Source organism: Somniosus microcephalus, chromosome 2 (assembly GCF_052327205.1).
Source record: "Somniosus microcephalus isolate GS21.2 chromosome 2, FLI_Smic_1.0, whole genome shotgun sequence".
Classification (NCBI taxonomy): domain Eukaryota; kingdom Metazoa; phylum Chordata; class Chondrichthyes; order Squaliformes; family Somniosidae; genus Somniosus; species Somniosus microcephalus.
The window spans coordinates 259295756-259317551 of NC_140988.1; the positions used below are offsets into that span (position 1 = coordinate 259295756).

The window sequence follows — 21796 nt, forward strand, 5'->3', positions numbered from 1 at the left end:
AACCATTTTTCCTTTCTTTACAGATGCTGCCTGGCTTTCTGAATGTTGCCAGCATTTTCTGTTTTTGTTTCAGGTTTCCAGAATCTACAGTATTTTGCATTTTATTCACAGTATTGTAGATGTGACCTGATCTACGCCTTATACAGAGGAATTATAGTATTCCTCGTGTTTTATTTAATTGCCTAGCAATACATTCTAACACTCCATTTGCTTTGACAGAGCTTTGTGGCACTGGTCATGGACCTTCAATGACTCATACACAATAACCACCAGGTCCTTCTCCCACTCAGCAGCCTTGAGCACAAAATCCTGCATGGCATATACATGCTTGGAGTTGCCCCTACTCAAGTGCATCATGCTACATGTATCCATATTAAAAGACATGTCAAGATAGGGGGCCATTCTCCCATTGCATCTGGATCTCCTTGCAATTTCTTTTCCAAAGGTCCTTACACCCATACATAGCTTGTCGATAGTTCTCCCAATTTTTTATTCCAGCTCGTTGATAAAGATAGTAAAGAGCAATGGCCCGAACACCAATCCCTGCGGGACTCCACTAGTGACTATTCTTCATGCAAAACCACTACAATTAATAGCTAGTTTCTGTCTATGGTAATTCAACTAATTCATTATCCAACCCAAAATCTGTCTGCTAATCCCACAAGAGTTTGCAGTTTTCAGAATTGGAAAGTCATGCTAACCATCTGCTAGATGCTCACAGCGATGCCATGCTCACAGATTTCTGTTACGAAGTTCTGATGCCCTTGTCACACTGGGAAAACCAACTCAATTTGGGTGTATTAAATATGGACTCACTTGTGCTGGTTCAAAAATTCCATTTTGTGTGTAAGTCTTTTCACGCCTTTCACTCCTCATTAAATATCTACGCTGTGCTTTGATATACAAGGTCAAATAGCAGCATCAGAATCTCATGCTGGACAAATCTGTTGAAAGGGTTCGGTGACAGTGAATTTTGTGTTTAAATTAGTTCAAGTACTCAAAGCTCCACAAAAACACATTTCAACAGCATTTGCTAAACAAAGACTTTATTGTTTTCACTGGTAATCCTTCTTAAAGCATTTTGTAATTAGTTTGAAAACTGAATGTTGGTCAATGTTCAAGTTCCATGTTGCTCATTAACATAAAAACCTGTAGGAACATTGTGGATTTGAACCAAGTTCATGAAAGCAATTGAACTTTATATTTAAAAGATATACTTGAGTTCTGCAAGGACCAATTCACCATTTGAAACTTATTTAAAAAACTCAAAATGCTCTTAAAGTAGGTTTTTCAGTTGAGGTAAGGCTGATAAAATACAGTAAGGCTTTATGTCAACATATTCCCCTACCTAGGCAAATGTAATCTAGTCATTTCTCAGAGCGTGTATATGCGCATTAAATACACATTGCTTCCACAGCTCATTTAGCTGTGGTGTTGGTTAACATAATGTATGAAACCAAGCTGCATGTTTTGCAGCTGTAGCCAAAAAGATACTGATGCAGCAAAAATATTTTCTCCCCAAAAGCTCAATTTTCATCCGATTACTGTGTACTTGATATCACACCAACTTCTTTCTATAGTCACACCCTGCAATTTTCTGCAATCTTTCAAATAATAGAAAAAGAAAAAAAACCTACACTTTCTCTGATCTTCAAATATAATGAACAATGAAGCTACAAAGATCTCATTGAGCTTTTTACCCCCAGTGACAGTTGCCCCAATTTGCATTGTTTCTTAATACAATTCAAAATAATGTTTTGCTTGATTTCTTCATCAGGATACTACTTTAGACTGTGTATGAGGGCCGTTCACATTGTGATATTGTTGGAAGCTCTGGTGGTGTTTGCTGGAAGAATATAATTGCATGTTTTCCTTTTCTTCTTCAACTAGAGGAAACGGCTTCTTTTCACAATTTTTGTAAAAACCCTTGCAGCTGTCTGATAACTTCAGTGTCCACAGATTCCATCAGACTCTGGAATCCTTGTTCTCCAAGTAACTCTTGCTGTGCCTTCAGCTTCTCGTAGACAAACTGCTGCAGTGACACACTGTGTACTGGGTCCTTCAATGCAAGCTGCAGGAGTTAGATAAAAACAGTAACTATTAACACAGGCAACACAGTTTTCCTTTGCAGCATATTATACTGAATCTGTTTCTTGTCAACTCACTTAATAATGATGGTCCCTGGCTGCTTGCAGTGCACAACAAAATACTTTTTATTGGCATAGAATTCTTAATTGCACACATATTACTGTCTGTCATTTTAGGAAAAATCACAAGAGTCAAATTAAAATATTACAGCATCCTTGTTGAAGGAAATATTAAAAATCTCTTTCTTTTTGTAGAAGTACCACCTGCATGTTATTAAAAGATCAACAGATTTCCACATTTCTTTGCTCCTCTGACCCTCAAGAGATTTCATCTGCAAGCTTTCTTCAGCTGCTCGGGCTGGTGAAAGACTGATGGAATCATTTATAATTTTAATACCAATGCTGCTTTTTGAACAGGCTACGAGAAACATTTTTCTCAGTCTATAGGAACCTCATAGACTTTTGTTAGGTAAAGGTATCAAAGGATATGGAGCAAAGGTGGGTGAATGGAGTTGAGGTTCAGATCAGCTATGATCTAATAGTGGCGGAACAGGCTTGATGGGCTGAATGGCCTATCCCTGTTCCTATGTCCTTGGTCCACCCACCAGGCAGTCCATTTGAGCACTGTGGCCCATTTTCTCCACCAATTCCCAGATAATCTGCCAAGCATGGTGAAGTTGCTTTCTACAGAACTCTTTTCTACTTTAAAATTCAAGTACTGTGGTGATTTGTGTTGAATGTTTTCCAAGTATAAAATCTATTTGGTCCTGGATGCATACCAATCAATAGGGTTATTGATTCGTTTTGAAATCATGCTTTCTTTACTCAGAATATATTAAAGAAATTGGAGACATGAACGTAATTTATTTAAATTAACAGAGAGGTTAAGACATTCAGAAATTTAAGCAACTTAGAGATAGCATTCGTTGTACTGGTATTTCAGATCAATTACCAACCTCAGCGACGCTATCTTGAAAGAGTTGAGTGCATTTCTCAGAGAAAGAAGTGGAAATTAGAGAGAAAATTATTTGAGTCAGCTCTCATGCACTTCGTCATGGTTAGTTGTAAAGAGTCATGGCTTTAGGGGAGGTTGGCTGCCTGTCTTCCTGGCTAAGGATGATGCATGGCGCAAATAGAACTTGCAAATATTATATTATGTCCAAGAACAAACTCTAGAAGGAATATAAGTACATTCGGCCCATTTTGCCTACTCCATCCAGAGTTTGTGCATAGTCTCGCCTGCACTTCTCTTTAATGGGCTCACATTCCCCATTACCTTATTTGTCTATACTTCAATTTATACATCCCTCCACTACATCACTTCTATCAGGAGGTATGTAAATAACTCCTACAAGAGTCTTTGCTGTTCTGAACGCTATCCATTGCCCGATCACCCTTACTAAAATCCCTTCGTTCTACTGCTGTAATTGTGTTTTCATGAATATTGTTACTCATCATCTTTTCCCAATTTCCCTGTCCTTTCTAAACTTCCTATAGCCTGGAATAAATGATGCCCAGCTTGTAGCCAGGTCTCTGTAATGGCTACTACATCATACCCTTTAAGCCCAAAGTAGTCCAGAATGCTTGCCAAGAAAAAAAATAACAATGGGGTAAGAGTTATGGAAGACCCAACAGGTTGCTGACTACAATAGCATATCTGAAGCGCAATTTATTCTACCCCAAATGAAATCAATAACCATTACCCAGTATTTCTTCAATTGATTTTATATTATCAGCGAGTAAAAGTGATATAGTAATTACTAAATCTGTAGATACTTTTTAGAGACCAGTGGCCACCATTTAATAAACATAAATCAAGTATCTTTGTTCAATCTACGCAATTTTCTTGAAAACACATCCTCCAACAGGGTGAAAGGTTTTCTACTGTAAATTTACTTTGAATGACCTTTAGTTCCTATTACAAAGTAGAATTAAGATTGAGGATTGGAAACAAAAAACAATTTAATTAGCAGTTCCTTGCTTTAATTATGTAACAATGACATGTTTATGCAGTGTGAAATTAAGGTGCTAGTCAATCTTCCGACAAAAGTAACCTTGAGGCATATAATAGTAGCAAATATGAACTGCAAAACAATGACACTAATTGGAACTTTCTGAAAGCTCCTCATCTGCCCTCCCTATGACTCAGGGCCATCAACTTGTGATTCTCACCATGGAGCCTACAGCATCCAGCTGGAAATCACCTTTCCTATTTGAACTACCAGTACTAGTCAGGAATAACATGAGAAAGAGAACGAGGCAAGAATCTACAGATAGTATACTAGGATATTTTTCCTTCCATGGTATTCTTTCCGGTCATGTTTTTGAATTTCCAAATGTTCAATTTGTTCTGGTAACTCTCCATGTAGAAATGATTAAACAATCTGGACAATCTGGTTTTTGTTAAATGCAAAGTTGAACAACAATGTTGTAATTTTTCCATCAGTGGAAATATGAATTTTAAATTGTCTCCATCTTCACAAAGTGGTTGGCAAACATTTTGTTCCAGGAGGGAGAAAAGCTGCAGGTCATTTTTGCCACTACAAAGCAATACATAAGTAAAGGAATGATGAATTCCAATACAAATTACAAAAAATGGTTTTGTAACTAACAACAAGTTTAGTAAAGGTGCTGCCCTTTTATTACAGTTAGCAAAAGTCTGCAGTAATGACCAAGTTATCAAATTGTTCTGTTCCCATTCCTTCCCACAGAAGTCCTTTGATAATCTGTTTTTGGGGCATCTAACTTATTATGAATGAATCTTTATTCCCCTAATTTATCTTCCACATGCAAGAGGAAAAAATTGGATCATTGGGTCTTGACAATTTCCAAAATCCTGAACAGGGAAAACAGTCTCTTGTTCCACAACCATGAAGATTTTGTTCACACAGTGATTAAAAAGATACAGTGGCACTATTAAGGAGATAGAAAGTTTGATCTTGAGTAACCATGGACCAGAGTGTAGTAGAAATGTGAACCTATCAGTATTGTCAAAGCATTTACTGAACACCGTTCATGTCCTCAGGAAGTCTCAAAGTGCTTCAAAACCAACAAATTTACTTCGGTAATGTGGAGATTAGAGAAAATGGGATTGTTTTCCTTAAAGCAGAAAAGGTTAAGGGGAGATTTAACAGAGGCGTTCAAAATTATGAGGGGGTTTGATAGAGTAAATGGGGACAAACTGTTTCCACTGACAGGAGGGTTGATAACCAGAGGTCACAGATTTAAGGTAATTGGCAAAAGAACTGGGAGTGGGGGGGAAGATGAAGAGAATTTTTTTTTTACACAGCGAGTTGTTATGATCTAGAATGTACTGCCTTAAAGGGTGGTGGAAGCAGATTCAATCGTAACTTTCAAAAGGGAATTGGATAGATATTTGAAAAGGAAAATTTGCAGGGCTTTGAGGAAAGTGCATGGGAGTGGGACAGACTGGATAACTCTTTCAAAGAGCTGCCACAGGCAGGATGGGCTGAATGGCCTCATTCTGTGCTGTATGATTCTATGAAGTGTAATCACTGTAAACACGGCACTCAATTTGTACATAGCAAGGTTCCATAAACAACAGATGAGTTAAATAACCAGTTAATCTGTTTTGGTGATGTTGGTTGAAGGATGAGCCTTGTTGAGAATACCAGAACTTCCTTGCTCCTCTTCAAATAGTACACTAGGATCTTTTACTTCCACTTGAACAGGCAGACAGGCTCAGTTTAATGGCTCATCCAAAAGATTGCATCTCCACCAATGGAGCACTCCCTCAGCACTACACTGTAGTGTCAGCCTAGGTTATGTGCAATTCTTGGGCTTCAACCCACAATCACTTGACTCAGAGGCGAGAGTGCTACCAACTTAACAAAGCTGGACGCAGGGCGAGTTCCTGATTTCAATCAGGGTATCTGGAACAGGGACTGAGCAAAGGCCAACTGCTTCTCCAAAGTGAGTTTTCTGCATTAATTCAGAGGCTACTTAACCCAAGCCACTCTGATGCACTTCCCAGCAGCCTTCAAAACAGAACTAACTAAGCCACAAGCCTATCCCAGTACTGGAATAATGCATAAAAATGAGCAGTCCTAAAGGGAGGAAAAAACTTAAAATAGTTTTTCAAGTGGTCTCTTGAAGGCTGTGGGTAAATGCACAGCGCGTGGTACTGATGGTCCACATAACATGGTCTCAGGTTTGATCCCTGGTCTGAACTAAATTAGCTGATCCAAGGAAGAGGAGGGGTGGAGGGGGGAAGGAAATAGTAAAATTGTCTGAGCATTCTGTGCTAGGTAAGGGAAAAAATAACTAGGGATCTCTATTCCAATCACTATCAGAGCTAGAAAATACACAGCTGTATGTGTCTTGATTTCTGTGTGGCTCGAGGGGGAGGGATGAAGGTAGGGCTGATATTGGGCGAGAACAAAGTCAGGTTTGGTTGTGATGTGCTGCAATGACAATGAGCCTGTTGCTGTCTAGGCTGATACATGAACCGGCACTTAAACAAGGCACTCGAGGGCTAGCACACTTTGAACTGTATCCAAATAAAAGTCTTATGCGGATAACAAAGTGAAAGAAAGGTTTTCTTTTTTAATATGTGACAAAGAATTTGCCGAGTTAGAAATAGATTGATTACACAATATCTTACAATGATGTAAATGGATTTTTTTTAACATGGAATAATACTGATCTTATCTGAGATCTGAGCTTTAGAGTTGCATGTAAGCGGCATGCTGCACTTGTACAGATAAGGAACATAATTCCATGGAAATGAGAAAACTTTATACTTAAAACGTTTAAATCCTGTACTGGAAGCACAAAACGAAGGAATTATGCCCACTGTGCTATTTTTTTGCTTTCTTTTGCAGTCCTTAAAAAAAAATCAATGACTGCATTCAATATCTTCCAACAGTCTAAAATAACATTCAATAACATGGTCAAAGATTTAAAGTTCTGAAATGACTTCTAAAATGGCAACTCATTTAACATCAAATTCAGCTCAAAACTGAAGTATGGAAACACTTTCCATTTACAGAAGTGTGGAAAGTATAGATTTTTAGTCAATTCCCCATTCCTTAACTCAAAGCCTGGGTGTAAATGATACCTCTGGAGAAAAAAAATATCCTGTTGTGGCCCAGAACTAAAAGGGCTAGATCTTCAATATGTGCGTATCCAGGACTAAGCTGTGATGTGGCTTTGAGGCAAAAAGGGGAAGAGGCAGGGACCGCCCGACATGTCCTGTCACCGAGTACTCTGGAGGAGGAGACAGCCTCATGGTGGGGGGTGCTTTGTTGCGAGCTGTCTTGGCCTGAAACTCTGGAATTCCCTGCCTAAACCTCTCCACCTCTCTCTCCTCCTTTAAGAAGCTCCTTAAAACCTACCTCTTTGGCCAAGCACCTGTCCTAATTTCTCCTTATGTGGCTCGGTGTCAAATTTTTGTCTTAAAGTACTTCTGTGAAGCGCCTTGGGACGTTTTACTACATTAAAGGTGCTATATAAATACAAATTGTTGTTGTTGATAGCCACTCACACGAGGACCTGCATTAAGCAGTTGGTGAAAGATAAGCCTGGTATGTAGCAATGAATTTGGTATCTAGATATTCAAGTGGCTGGTGTAAGACAAGGTGCCTGGTGCATATCCTTCCACTAAATGAAAACAGGTGCCCATCACATAACCAACAAAGACACTGAGATTTTGAGACAATAGCTGCTGGAAGATGTTAGCTGGAGGCTAGGCAGGAGAACATGCACTCATATATCCAAGGCTCAGCACTACCAAAGTTGGGTTTCACAAAGGCAAGTGGAATCTTCTGAAGCTCTGCACCTCCAGTGGACTTGCAGTAGTCAGGATGATGCTGGCAATGCATTCACATGTCTTATGATGACTTGTGTTGCTCACAGTGCCATTTGTGCGGAACCCCTGATACCTGTTGTCCACCTATGAGGGCTCAGACCTGTTGTCTGGTGACCTTCTCCTCAGTGGGGTCAGGGTGGCTCCAAAATGACATGCTTGGCAATGAAAGCTTAGAACCAAGTCATCCCTCTGTGGCAGAATCTGACACGTGAAGCAGGCAGGTTTACAGTATTCCAGGGCCCGGTCAGTGGTTTACTCTCACTAGGAGTACTCCTGTCACTGGGGCTGGAATTCTTTCCACTTGGTTTCAGATAAACTAGCAAGCCAATGACCCAATGGGGAGGGAAATCCTAGCTGGACAAGAAGAAGGAAGTAGCTCTGATGAGCTAAGTGGTTTTAACTGGCTAAATTCTAGGAAGACCCCTGTGCACACTTGGGAAGTTTTAAGCCTTGGGTCTGCCAACGTGTGCCTAAGCTCTCAGGACTTTGATAAGTAAGGTGTAACCTTATAGGAAGTGAGTGTGCATGCCATGTTAGGCAAGGAAGTGCAGATTTGGAGACTCTTGAACATGATGGTGGGTTTCTGCATGTGTCGCATATTTAACTGACCAAAAAATAAATCTGTTGAAACTGTAAACTGGGATTAGATGAAATCATTATGCTGCGCCATGTGTCCACAGTGCTCTTTGAAACTATACAGCAGTACAGGATGACAAGTAAAATGAATTTTCAAAAAGTATTTATATAAAGTTATACTCAATTCAGATTTGGATATTACTTTGCTGCTCATGCTTATTGCATGGGACTGAAATGTTGGTACTAGGTAAAAAGGGACCAAAGATAGATTTTGTCTTTGCATTGAATCACTGACACCATTTCTCCCACCATTTTCTCCCCTTTCGGTGATTCATGGGGTACAGTGTTACAGTCTCCAAGTGGCCATTCTGTGTGTCTGAGTCTTGGGTATTAGCGCCAGCAGATTATTTGACCATGTGGGACATCACAGTAGAGCCTGATCTTATTCTGACCCGATGCTAACATGCATACTTATCACTGAAGAACTGTTAAATTCCATTCTGTTTGAATAACAATTGGCACCAATGCTGGAAATGCACATCTGAATGGCAGGTAAAGATAGGATCAGGCTCAACTGCGCGCCATGGTTGAATAGACCATCTGCACTCACTGCCCATGTACTCGCACAATGAAGGGCCAATTAGATTAAGTACTAGTGTATCTGTAGAATACAAAGCAGAACCTGCAACAGGGGAGAAAATTGACAAATTAAAAAAAGCAACCTTTCAAAATTCTAAGTTTTTTTAAAAAGAGAATTTATATTTAAGAATTCATAGAGAGAAACCATTTCAGTAGATCATGGTGAATCCGTTGACTCCAGCATGTTTAACACTATTTAATTCTGCATCATAATCTTGCAAATCGCTTTTGCTCACCTTTGGTTTTAATGGTTATTAAAATGTGAAATTGACTGCCAAATTTATAGCATTATACACAGATGACCGAGATGAAAGAGAAAATGTTTGGTGTATTTCAGTCCCGCCTCTCTATCAATTCATTTCATGTCTCATTTGACTTTGTGAACACTGTCAGTTAATCCAACATTACCTCTCAAATTATTGGATCATCAAAATAACCATTTGCCACACCAGTTAATCAACATCAATTAATTATCAAATGACAAACCACCCACAATGTTGTAAACACACAATCTTCTTTACAAGTTATTTGTATGTGACTTTAATAAAGACATTCCAAGTTTTAAAGAAGTAATTGCATTAAATTACACAGAACAGTTATCATGCCATAATGGAACTACACTAATATTTTTATAGCGGATATAAAACAGAACCAGTTTACAAAAAGTGTTCTAACTCATGCAACATGTACTATTTATACAAAACATCATTAAAGTTAAAAATTACTTCTCCCCAAATCACATCCCAATAAGCTTTGTTAATATTAAAAAAATCTATGTCCACATGTACTTTGTGTCAACCTTTCCCATTATTAATTTGTATGACCACATTTATAACCGATACTGCCGATTTAAACTTGTCACATGGTAATTACGCCCTCCAGCAAGTGGTGGCGCTGTAGTGCCCCAGCTCCTCAGCCTGTACTGCAAAGAAACTCCTACGCTGTAACCAACTCGACTTTTCAATTTTCCAAACTGCCCTAAGTTTGTTTTTTTAAGCATTCATCTATTATATATTAAAAAATGTTGAGTGCGTCACAACATTCAAAATGCATTGAAAATTCCTGTGTCAGGCTCCTTCTCTGGCAAAATTAATTGATTATGGTCTGTAGGTAGCACTGAGATAGGGTTTGTCAATGTAAATATCAGTAACATTAGCTGCAAAAACATTAGCTGCGATATAGCATACTGAGTGTTAATACTAAAGAAAATTGGTTAAGTTTCCATGCAGTTGCAGACTCTGCCACTGAATGATGCTGTGGCACAGACTAGGATTTCGAGCTTCCTTTAAATTAGCCAGCATTCATGATGGTCTAGGTATGCAAAAGGAAGTATTTAGAAGTAATCTTAAAACTTTAAAATTTTGCTTCCTCACACCTCCTCTGTATATCCCCCCACCCCACTGGGTGACTTTCCTCATGCCTCTAGCTCTTGATGGGTCCGCAATCCCACTGCCCACTCTCTATCCCAATCAACTGCTCCTGCCAGTTACCATTATGGGTGATGCCAAGAAACTGCCCTGGCCCCACCAGTTCAACCCTCCTGCTCACCCGTTTCATAGCATCCTGCACTTGCGGTGGACACTGCCAATATCTAGGGCTGGTACAACCCTGTTGCCCATGGCTGGGGCCTAAATCTCCACACCTCTGTTCCAGACCCTGATATCTCTCTGGCTTTAATTAGCTAGTATTTGTGATTCCTAAATGGCAGTTGGCCCTTCCAGTTGCATTTTCATGTAACTGCCCCCCAACCTCCCCGCCTTCCTAGCCCAGGCTCACACTGCCCCCCACCCAGAGTCATGAACTTGCATGTCCGACCCTTCTATTCCTTTTCCTTGCCCTTCACTCCTTTCCACCATCCAGTCTATCCCGTCTATTTTCCCTATTATCCTCCTGCTTTCACCTCACCCTCTTTCTTCCTCCTCCTCCTCCCTCGCTCTCTCTCCTTGCCCTCCTCCTTCCTTGATCCAATTATCCGTCCTCTAACACTATCTGACCTGAATAGTGCCCCTGGAATCAACTCTGTGTACAATGCCAAGGGAGGTCCACTAGTAATAATATAAAATCAAAGTTTTATATAAAAATAAGGACTGAATGAATGGCCCAAAAATTGCTGTTACAATAACAGCAAGGCTAATAGCGCTCATCATTATTATTTAGGTGCCGGTGAGGGCAGATGCGCGATTAAACGCGGAAATCGAAAAGTTGTTGTCGGAGGAGATGTGTCGCTCCGCCGATAGCTTCACTAAAAATGGCATTGCATTGTCTGGCTCCCCATTCAAATGCATTGAGTGGAGTGAAGTTGCTGTATTTGCGCGGTAGACACGATGTAAATTTGCCACAGAAAGTTAAGTCAAGTCATTTCAAGTCTACGTACCCTTTTAACGACATGTTAATTATTGCCAGTCGGCCTCTCTGGCACTGAAAATTAACTATTGGAAGTGTGGAATCTCATTCCTTCAGGTTTTAATTGTTATTGGAGATTTTAAAAAATTACATTTTTTTTTAAAGTCTCTGTCACTTTCTTTTTCTCTCTCTCAATCCAATCTTTCTTTCCCTCTCTTTATTTCTCTTTCTGTACCTGATTTAACATTGAATTCACCATTCTAAAATACACTTCGTTCTCAGTCTTTGTGCTGTTAATTTCGAATCCTTCAATCTGATTGGTTAAGGAGATACACAGTTGCTTGCCCTGTTCACAGCGCCGCACCTTTTCCAGCTTGTACTTCCAGCACCTTGCAGGGGAAAATATCATTGACATTAAATGGGCAAGAGCAAGTCTAACTAACAGCGGGCGCCGTTCGTTGGCCTGCCACAGCAATTATTGGGCCATTATGTCTGCGCACCATGGTCCAATTATTCCCTCACCCTCTAAGCTCGTTTCACTTAAAGACTCCACTTTGTCTCAACTCCACATGTACAAAACAAATATATTTTGGCAATTGCTCATGGCAAAGAATTATAAACCTCATCTTTCCTTTGCAATTAAATAGGGCATCATCTAACAAAAGTTGCAGATTTCTTTTACTTCCCACTTGCAAAGTACAAGTGAGGCAAATTAAATAGGCCATCAGAGACTAATGAAATTCTCTGAAACCATGGCAGGTGAATATCCGGAAACCCCAAAACTCAAATCTGGAAGTATTCATAGGATATACAGCACAGAAACAGGCCAGTCGGCCCAACCAGTCCATGCCGGTATTTATGCTCCACTCGAGCCTCCTCCCGTCCTTCCTCATCTATCAGCATAACTCTCGATTCCCTTCTCCTTCATATGCTTATCTAACTGCCCCTTAAATGCATCTATACTATTCGCTTCAGCCACTCCCTGTGGTAGCGAGTTCCACATTCTCACCACTGTCTGGGTAAAGAAGTTTCTTCTGAATTCCCTATTTGATTTCTTGGCGACTATCTTATGTTGATGGCCTCTAGTTTTGCGCTTCATTCTGAAGCTTGCTCTGGTAGTGGGAGATTACTTGGCTACTTCTAAGAATTTTAACGGGGAAACTATTGAGTATAAGTAATTGGAGAAATTCAGACAGGGTATGATGGAATTTTATTCTGAAGGGGTATGGAAAAAAGCTGCAGCGGCTCAACTCTGAATTCCCTTACTGTCACAGAATGCTATCCTGTCACAGAGCTCTGATTTTATCAGTTGGGACTGGAGAATGGGATTGGGAAATAATGGTACAGTGGTCCTGTTTACACAAGAGGATCTCCTGCCAGGTGTGAAATAGCAAAAAGGCACAGCCATCTTACACACACAGGTGGAAGAGACCATCAGGAGCAAATATTGCTAAAGGGAAATGCAAAATGGGAAAAATCTAGAGAAATTAATTGAGCTCTGAGCCGCTAACCCAGTTTTCTTGTACATATCTATGACTAGCATTTACTACCAGTACAAATGTACAACTTAATATCACACCAAAGTTAATATTCAGTCTCTTTCTTGAATAGTGTCTAATATGTCTTTCAATGAATATTGCTTAAGCTGCTTTGCATCTATCAAAAAAAAGTTATAATAAAAGCACTGATTAAAAGCAATTCTCAGGACTAAAAACAGAATTGAACAGCTTCATTATCTTTTAAAATATTAAATATTTTTCTATCTTTCCATAATTAAGACTCCAGTAGCATTACATATAAGTATCTCACAATCACCCAAAAATAAAACTCAGGCACTAGAATTTTTTGCAGCCACAGTTAGTACTCCACTCCCGAATCTTTTATCAAAACGAACTTATTTGTAGCAATGGGTTTCTTCCTATAAAGAGATAATAAAATAATTTTAAAAGGCTGTAGTAGTTCATTTTTTTCTTCTTTGTGCAATCATCTAAACTATAATTTTCTGGGTTTTTTTCATATAATAGTTCTAAAATGAGTCTGATACACTTCTTGTGCTGTAAAGAAGGAAAGCTTTACTGTGGTTTAGAACAACGTCAAACAAGAAACGGCCAATCGGTCCATCAAATCTGAGAAATCCAAATTCCAAGTATGTTTATTCCTTCATGGCTTCTGTTCCTCCCCTCCTCACTGATCTCCAACTTAAAAGAATTTCCATCCTCTATTTCCACATAAAAAAATAAGAAGTGCTATTATCTCTATAACTCTATCTTTTTATCACAAAAGATATTGATCCAGCTCCCTTCTAAAGGTGTTGATTGACCTGGGATAACAGTGAAATAGTGCCCATGCTGGAAATCTGAAATAAAAACAGACAATGCTGGAAATACTCAGCAGGTCAGGCAGCATCTGCGGAGAGAGAAACAGAGTTAACGTTTCAGGTCGATGACCTTTCGTCAGAACTGAAATAAGTTAGAGATCTAACAGGTTTTAAGCAAGTACAGAGGCAAGGGAAGAGGGAGGGGAGGCAAGAACAAAAGGGAAGGTCTGTGATAGGATAGAAAGTAGGAGAGATTAAAAGACAAAAGGGATGATGGCACAAGGCAAAAGGAGATGGTAATGGGACAAGTAAAGGAAAAGATGGGTCTAGAAGAGGTGTAAATGGGAATAGTAGAATCATCAACAGCTGCCAAGCGAAAAAATGGGGGGCAGAGGTTATGATCTGAAATTGTTGATCTCAATGTTGAGTCCAGAAGACTATAAAGTGCCTAATCGAAAGATGAGATGCTGTTCCTCAAGCTTACGTTGAGCTTCACTGGAACAGTGTAGGAGGTCGAAAACAGAACGATCAGAGTGGGGGTGGAGCAGAGAATTAAAGTTGCAGGTGACCAGAAGCTTTGGGTCACGCTTGCGGACTGAATTAAGGTGTTCCACGTTTGGCCTCCCCAATGTACAGGAGATCACATTGTGAACAGCAAATATAATGTACTAAATTGCAAGTAGTACAAGTAAATCGCTGTTTCACCTGGAAGGAGTGTTTGGGGCCCTGGATGGTGGGAAGGGGGGAGGTAAAAGGGCAAGCGTTGCATCTCCTGAGCTTGCACGGGAAGGTGCCTTGGGAAGGGGAGTGGGTTTTGGGGGAATAGAGGATTGGACCAGGGTGTCGCGGAGGGAACGGTCCCTTCAGAATGCTGAAAGGGGAGGGGAGGGGAAGATCTGTTTGGTGGTGGGATCATGCTGGAGGTGGCGGAAATGGCAGAGGATGATCTGTTGAATGTGAAGGGGAACTCTATCGTGGTTCTGGGAGGAAGGGGAAGGGGTGAGGACAGAAGTGCGGGAAATGGAACAGACAGAGTCGAGGGCCCTGTCAACCATGGTAGAGGGGTATCCTCAGTTGAGGAAACAGGAAGGCATATTGGAAGCACTGGTGTAGAAGGTGGCATCATCAGAACAGATGCGACAGAGACAGAGAAACTGGGAGAATGGAATAGAGTCCTTACAGGAAGCGGGGTGGGAGGAAGTATAGTCCAGGTAGCTGTGGGAGTCAGTGGGCTTATAGTGAATATTGGTCGAAAGCCTATCCCCAGAAATGGAGACAGAACGAGGAAAGGAAGGGCTGAGTCATAGACCATGTGGAAGGCCTTCCCTGGGAATCTGTTCTGCATAGCACCATCTTGTGGTGGTGGGTGGGGATGCTTTCTAATCCCTAACCTTGCTTGAGACTTGTGAATTTTGTATTTATCCAAAGATACATTTGTTAGTGGATCAAATTTACATTTTCCTGATAATGTTTAACATCTGTGACTGAGCTGTACACCCACTGAAAATTCTCATCCTTCTCAGAAATTCATATCAGATCCTACAGAAAACTGGGCCTTTCTGCATCACAGCACCAGGTATGTGCTCTAATTGTACTGGTGTTGGTGGGAGAGCGTTGAGATGAGAAAGGAAAGAAGAGACTTGCATTTATATAGCACCTTATCACATCTCTTAGAAGTGTCCTTCCAATTCAGTACTTCACATTCAATTAATTACTTTGAAGTGACAGGACTGCTGACTACAAGGCAGCCATTTTACCTACATAAAAATTCTACAAACAGCAATGATAGGAATTAGCAGTTACTGTAATTTGTTTTTGGTGGTGTTGACTGAGGGAAGGATTTTGGTTAAGACATTAGGGAACTTCGTACTCTTCTTCAAATAACATCTTCAGGTCCTTAATATTGATCTAAAAAGGCAGATAAGGCCCTCAGTTTAAGGTCTCATCCAAGGTCCTTAGTTTAAGGGTGGTACCACTGACAATACAGCACCCACTCACTACAGCACTAGAGTGTCTGTTGGATTACCTGCTCAAGTAACATTGTGGCTCTTGGACCCACAACTATCTGACTGACAATACAAGAGAATAACTAGCCAGAGAATAAAACATTGAATTAATCACTGGTTCCAGAACCAGGAGTGCTGTTTCAGGGGTATTTCAATATACCTGGGCTGCTATTAAAATTTAAAACTGGGTGAGTGAATTAGGGCTGGATTTTATCAATGGGGGCTGGACGTCGGGTTTCAGTCCCGCCCTCCAACGACATCTGGCCAACCCACGCTATTTTCCCTTGATTGACCTTGTTAAGCCCACCCTGCGGGCTTAGCCAGCCAATTAAGGAAAAGCCAGTGACAGAGGACGTCAGTGTATGACGTTTCATCTGTCAAAAATTTTTGACAGATGAATTGTCAGCGTTTGACAGCTTTGAGAAGTTGTCAAACACTGACAATCTCTGTTTTAAGGTGAGCCCTTGTACTGAAGACTCACCAAACCTCTCTCCTTAGCAGAAAGCAGATGGCTGCTGCATCAGAGAATGCAGCAGCCATTCTGTCATCTCTGCCGTTGAGATGAGGCAGCTCTGGATCCACAAGAATTGAAGCCTGCAGGAAGAAGCAACGGTAAAGAAACTTTTTTCAGCACTTTACACTCAACTCTAATACTTACCTCTCCACACTTGCACCCATCACGGCACACTTTTCGACCCCTCTCACCCCCGCAGACCCACTGCTCACCTCGCTGACCCTGGCGAGGTTTGCAACCGTCGGGAAGCCCGCACTTGTGTGGGTAAAATGGAGATAAGCCTCTTAACTGCCTGTTAACAGGCAGTTAAGAGGCTGTAATCCCCTTCCCATCTCGAGGAGGCAGGGACCCGACTCCTGGGAAGATGGCACGGAGGCGGGTTGGGAGCAGGGTTGGTACCCGCTCCTAGTTTCTGCCATTTTCCCGGCAGTCCCACCTCCATACCCGCCTCCCCAGGGCTGGCAAAATTTCCCCTTAGTGTTGTGGAAACACTGCCAATTTACCTCGAAGACCTTGGTTTGAATTCAGTCATACTGATGGGATTGTACCCTAGATAGAGTGGATAGGAAGAACCGATTTCCCTTAGCAGAGGGGTCAATAACCAGGGGGCATAGATTTAAAGTAATTGGTAGAGGGCTTAGAGGGGAGTTGAGGAGAACTTTTTTCACCCAGAGGGTGGTGGGGGTCTGGAAATCACTGCCTGAAAGGATGGTAGATGCAGAAACCCTCATCACATTTAAAAAGTACTTGGATATATACCTGAAGTGCCTTAACCTACAAGGCTACGGACCAAGAGCTGGAAAGTGGGATTAGGCTGAATAGCTCTTTTTTGGTCGGCACAGACACAATGGGCCGAATGGCCTCCTTCTGTGCTGTAAATTTCTGAGTAGCTCATGTTGAATAAAGTAATTTGACAATGAGGTAAGACCGTATTTAGCTAACTTTAACAACTGTTATAAACCTTCTCATTTTAGTAAAATCGTTTTTAGTTTTACACACAGAGCAAAATATACTCTGCCTGGTTAATAGCATGTTCAAGCAATGACAATAAGACTACAAATGTGACGCTGTGTACCTAATGGAGGCAATAAAAGTGGCAATTTCTCAAATGAGCTTTCAATTCCTTACTGTACCAAAGCAATAGTAATTTTACTTTTTTATGCATATAATTCAAAAGTGCTTTAATCATTTAAATTGAATCTAACAAAATTTCCCCAAAGCAAAAAAATGAAATTATTTCCATAAATTCCAATATTTCTTACTGATACTGTATTTTCCTCCAATGTCTCAATTTCAAATTATGTTACACAAGTGAGCTGCTATATTGGAAGTAACATACCTGCTGGACTACTGCAGAATCATTTTCCTTGGAAGGGGCAGGCGATTATAAAATTATAGAAGTAGTTTTTACAATGGGATTTTTGCCCCAAAGTACGGTATACACCAGAATAATGATCAACATTTCTCTATTGCTGACTGTTTAAAATATCCTTAGAGTATAAGGGGTGGATATGTAAAATGAACATGTTTTGAAATTGCAGACATATTAGAATATACCTATATATATCTATATATATATTTATTTTATCTCTTAAAAAAAAAATCACCAGTTCGATTTGTTACTCCTTTCCATGCTTTTCAGCCCATCTATGTAGTCATTTCAAGGAAATACACTCACTCTGTCTACTATCAGTAAGTGCACTTCAGTATTGCATTCACATTCATTTAACTGGATACCCAGAACAATAGGTTCATTACTTTTCCAGAGTAAAGCAAACTGAAAATAGATCAAGTTTTTCTTCTGTTGCAGTATTCTGATTGGATATTTTTCTCTGAAGCATTCAGAGAGTACATTAGCACACCACAGGAATGGATGGGTGAATACACTAAATAGGACTGTCAATGTTTTTAGGTCTTTGCAAAACAAAAGTAGATTTGCAGCATTTCAGGTAAAGCAGCAAATGATATGGCTAATCTTCACAAATTACTCCCTGCAGAAATTTCTGATGATTCAACTGGAATAGCACAAATGGATCAAAGGACATCTGCTCCTTTATAAACTTCCCAGGCACTTACGTCAATATTCTTAATATTTCCAAAACAAACAGCAAAAGCTGATAGATTTTAGTTTTAATCGAACATTATTCAGATAGAAACATAGGAACAAGTATTACAGTGCCTTAATATTTATTCTTACAACCCAAGTTACTTCTAAGTTATCAGTTTGATCTTCTAGAACATGCAACACTAATTACAGGTTCAAGCTTCTCAAAACTTTAACCTGCACTAGTGAAATTACTGTTGTTGTTTATGCTTCCTCTGACGGCCGAGTTGAGTTCATTCGGTGAGTAGTTGAGCCACACAGATCACAAAAGTTCTAAATTCAATCCCTGGTTTATGCAGAGTTAGCTATTCTCAGATACAACAAAGAGGCATGTGAAAACTGGCTTCAGTGACCCTGGATTACGGTTGGCAAAAATCAGAAAGGTTCCTATTCTTGATCAGTATCCACTGGTGCGTTTCTGAATGTTGAGTAAGGACAGGATAAGATTTGGCAGTAATGTCCCTATGGTCAAACAGCCTGCCAACACTTGCTGTCTGGGGTTAAACATGAAGAACACCCTGTGGATCATATTCAGCAGCAGTCAGGAAAGCAAACTGGAGGAGTGGTGTTCTGCAGGGGTCAATGCTGGGTCCCCAACTCTTTACAATCTATATTAACGATTTGGAGGAGGGGACCGAGTGTAACATATCAAAGTTTGCAGATGATACTAAGATGGGAGGGAAAGTAGTGAGTGAGGAGGACATAAAAAACCTGCAAGGGGACATAGACAGGCTAAGTAAGTGGGCAGAGATTTGGCAGATGGAATACAATACTGGAAAGTGTGAGGTTATGCACTTTGGCAGGAAAAATCGTAGAGCAAATTATTATCTTAATGGCAAGAAACTGGAAAGTACTGAAGTACAAAGGGATCTGGGGGTCCTGGTGCACGAAACTCAAAAGGTTAGTATGCAGGTGCAGCAAGTGATTAAGAAGGCCAATGGAATGTTGGCTTTCATTGCTAGGGGGATAGAATATAAAAATAGGGAATTGCTTCAGTTGTACAAGGTATTGGTGAGACCGCACCTGGAATACTGCGTACAGTTTTGGTGTCCATACTTAAGAAAAGACATACTTGCTCTCGAGTCAGTACAAAGAAGGTTCACTCGGTTAATCCCGGGGATGAGGGGATGGACATGTGAGGAGAGGTTGAGTAGATTGGGACTCTACTCATTGGAGTTCAGAAGAATGAGAGGCGATCTTATTGAAACATATAAGATTGTGAAGGGGTTGGATCGGGTGGATGCGGGGAGGATGTTCCCGATGATGGGTGAAACTAGAACTAGGGGGCATAGTCTTAGAATAAGGGGCTGCTCTTTCAAAACTGAGATGAGGAGGAACTACTTCACATAGAGGGTGGTAGATCCATGGAATATGCTGCCCCAAAAAGCTGTAGAAGCTACATCATTACATAAATTTAAAACAGAAATAGACAGTTTCCTAGAAGTAAAGGGAATTAAGGGTTACGGGGAGCGGGCAGGAATTTGGACATGAGTCTAGGTTCGGATCGGACATGGCCCTGTGGGTAGCGGAGCAGGCCCAGGGGCCGTGTAGCCTGATCCTGCTCCTATTTCGTGTGTCTAATTCTGTTAGATTCAGGAGATGGTTCTGTGATAGTAGATTGGCGGTTAGGATCAGATGAGCCATGATCTTATTGAATGGCGGAGCAGGCTCGAGGGGCCAATTGGCCTACTCCTGCTCCTATTTCTTATGTTCTTATAGCCGGACAGACAGACAGACAGAAGGACAGACAGACAGACAGATCGATCCTTTTATATATATAAATATATATAGAATAGATAGATAGATAGAATAGATAGATAGATAGATGTGACAAGGGAGATGAAGCTGAAGAGAGCAATACCAATTTGGGTGGAGAGTATGTCGTCCCACTATGCACATTATAAAAATGACCATGAGAGTAAGTTTGAAGTTACGGAACTCACTAATTTTAATATTTTTATTAAACATATAAAAAAAAAACTTAATATATTCTTTCCTTATCTAAGCCTCGCACACCCTCCCAGAACTTCCCAGTTTCATTCCTAGCCTCCTCCCTGTACCCAAACCTTCCCCCCCCCCCCCCACTTTATTACTGTCTGTCTTTAATGGCTCACCGCCCACCAATCAGGCTCTGGTCACCAGGCTGCATTCCCTTCTGGCCCTATCCACACTTCTAACCATAGTTTCACTGAAATTGTAATCTAGCTAGCAGGCTCCTGCTCAGGCTCACATTGCACCTAAACCTCCTGCTCAGCCCCAGAATTTTAGGCACACAGGTTTCCTTTGAGATTGGCAAAAGCAATTCCAGTCTTGGAGTTCACTTTGACATAATACCAGATTTACACCTTTAATAAAAGACGTATTTAAACTAATCAAAATATATTAAACTATATCAAATAAAGAAATGCCTGAACTGAGCTTGTAGTGAGATGGTTGCCAAGGAATTACTGCAGAACAGAAAGTGACAGCATCGGATTTTCTCACTGAGTGAAATAACAATTAGAATTCACCATCAGCAGTGTTGGGGCCAGACTAGGTGGATGATACATGCAGAAAAGCAGGACATTTGAAGAAAAAAAAACAAAATAAAAATATGGCTGTGATCTGTAAAGATGATGTATAGGTTTGACTTCGGTACAATTCAGCTTCATATGTTAAATGACGAAATGTTAATACTGATTTTTATGTATTGCTGTGTTAAACTGATTTAGGACCATCAGTCTTTATTGTTTTGTAAATTACATGTATGTCACCGATGATGTATATTCAATAAACTCCAGCCAAAATATAGCGGCTTATGTGGTTACTATTTCTGAAAAACTCAAATGATAACCTGTATTCTAAATTATTTGTAAACTTGAGTATTTGAAATCTTTGGTAGCGATACAATTCTACACAAGTTTATTTGATTGTGTAGATCACTAAATCCCACTCAAGAGTAAAAAGCACAAATAATTCAGAGTTGATAAAGAGAAAATGCTTGTGCCTTATTAAAATGAAAGTGCCAAAATGATTAAACTAAAATTCTCAGTCAATACAAAAAGTACAGGTCGATCAGAGAGTTATAGCTGCCAATTGCAATATGTTTTGAACAGTCAAATATTCATATTAATTAATGCAAGCTATTTTCTATTCTATTTGGCAAAGGCAAAGATGGGTTTGAATTTAAATTACAGCGAATACCTGGTGCACAAGAAATTTAAATCATTTTCATATGGAAGAAATTTGAGAAATGCTGTTGTCTGAAATCAAGACACAAATCCTTTTTGCTCATAGTCGTCATCTTTGGAGTTCTGTTAGGCTTGGTTTTTTTTTTTTTTTTTAAACTGGACAATCACAAGTCTTAAATGTCACAATCGTTCTGATTCCAAGTGTGGCTG

General features: G+C 40.2%; 1 protein-coding gene across 1 annotated transcript in view; it reads right to left on the reverse strand.

Moving 5' to 3' along the window:
* Positions 1-1029: 1029 nt before the first annotated feature.
* ipo11 (importin 11) overlaps positions 1030-21796 on the reverse strand; it is an 880228-nt gene continuing 859461 nt past the window's right edge. Inside the window, exon 29 of the mRNA XM_085965921.1 lies at positions 1030-2071. Coding sequence (XP_085822047.1) covers positions 1907-2071 — 165 coding nt within the window. The 3' untranslated portion in view covers positions 1030-1906. The remainder of the gene's footprint in view (positions 2072-21796) is intronic.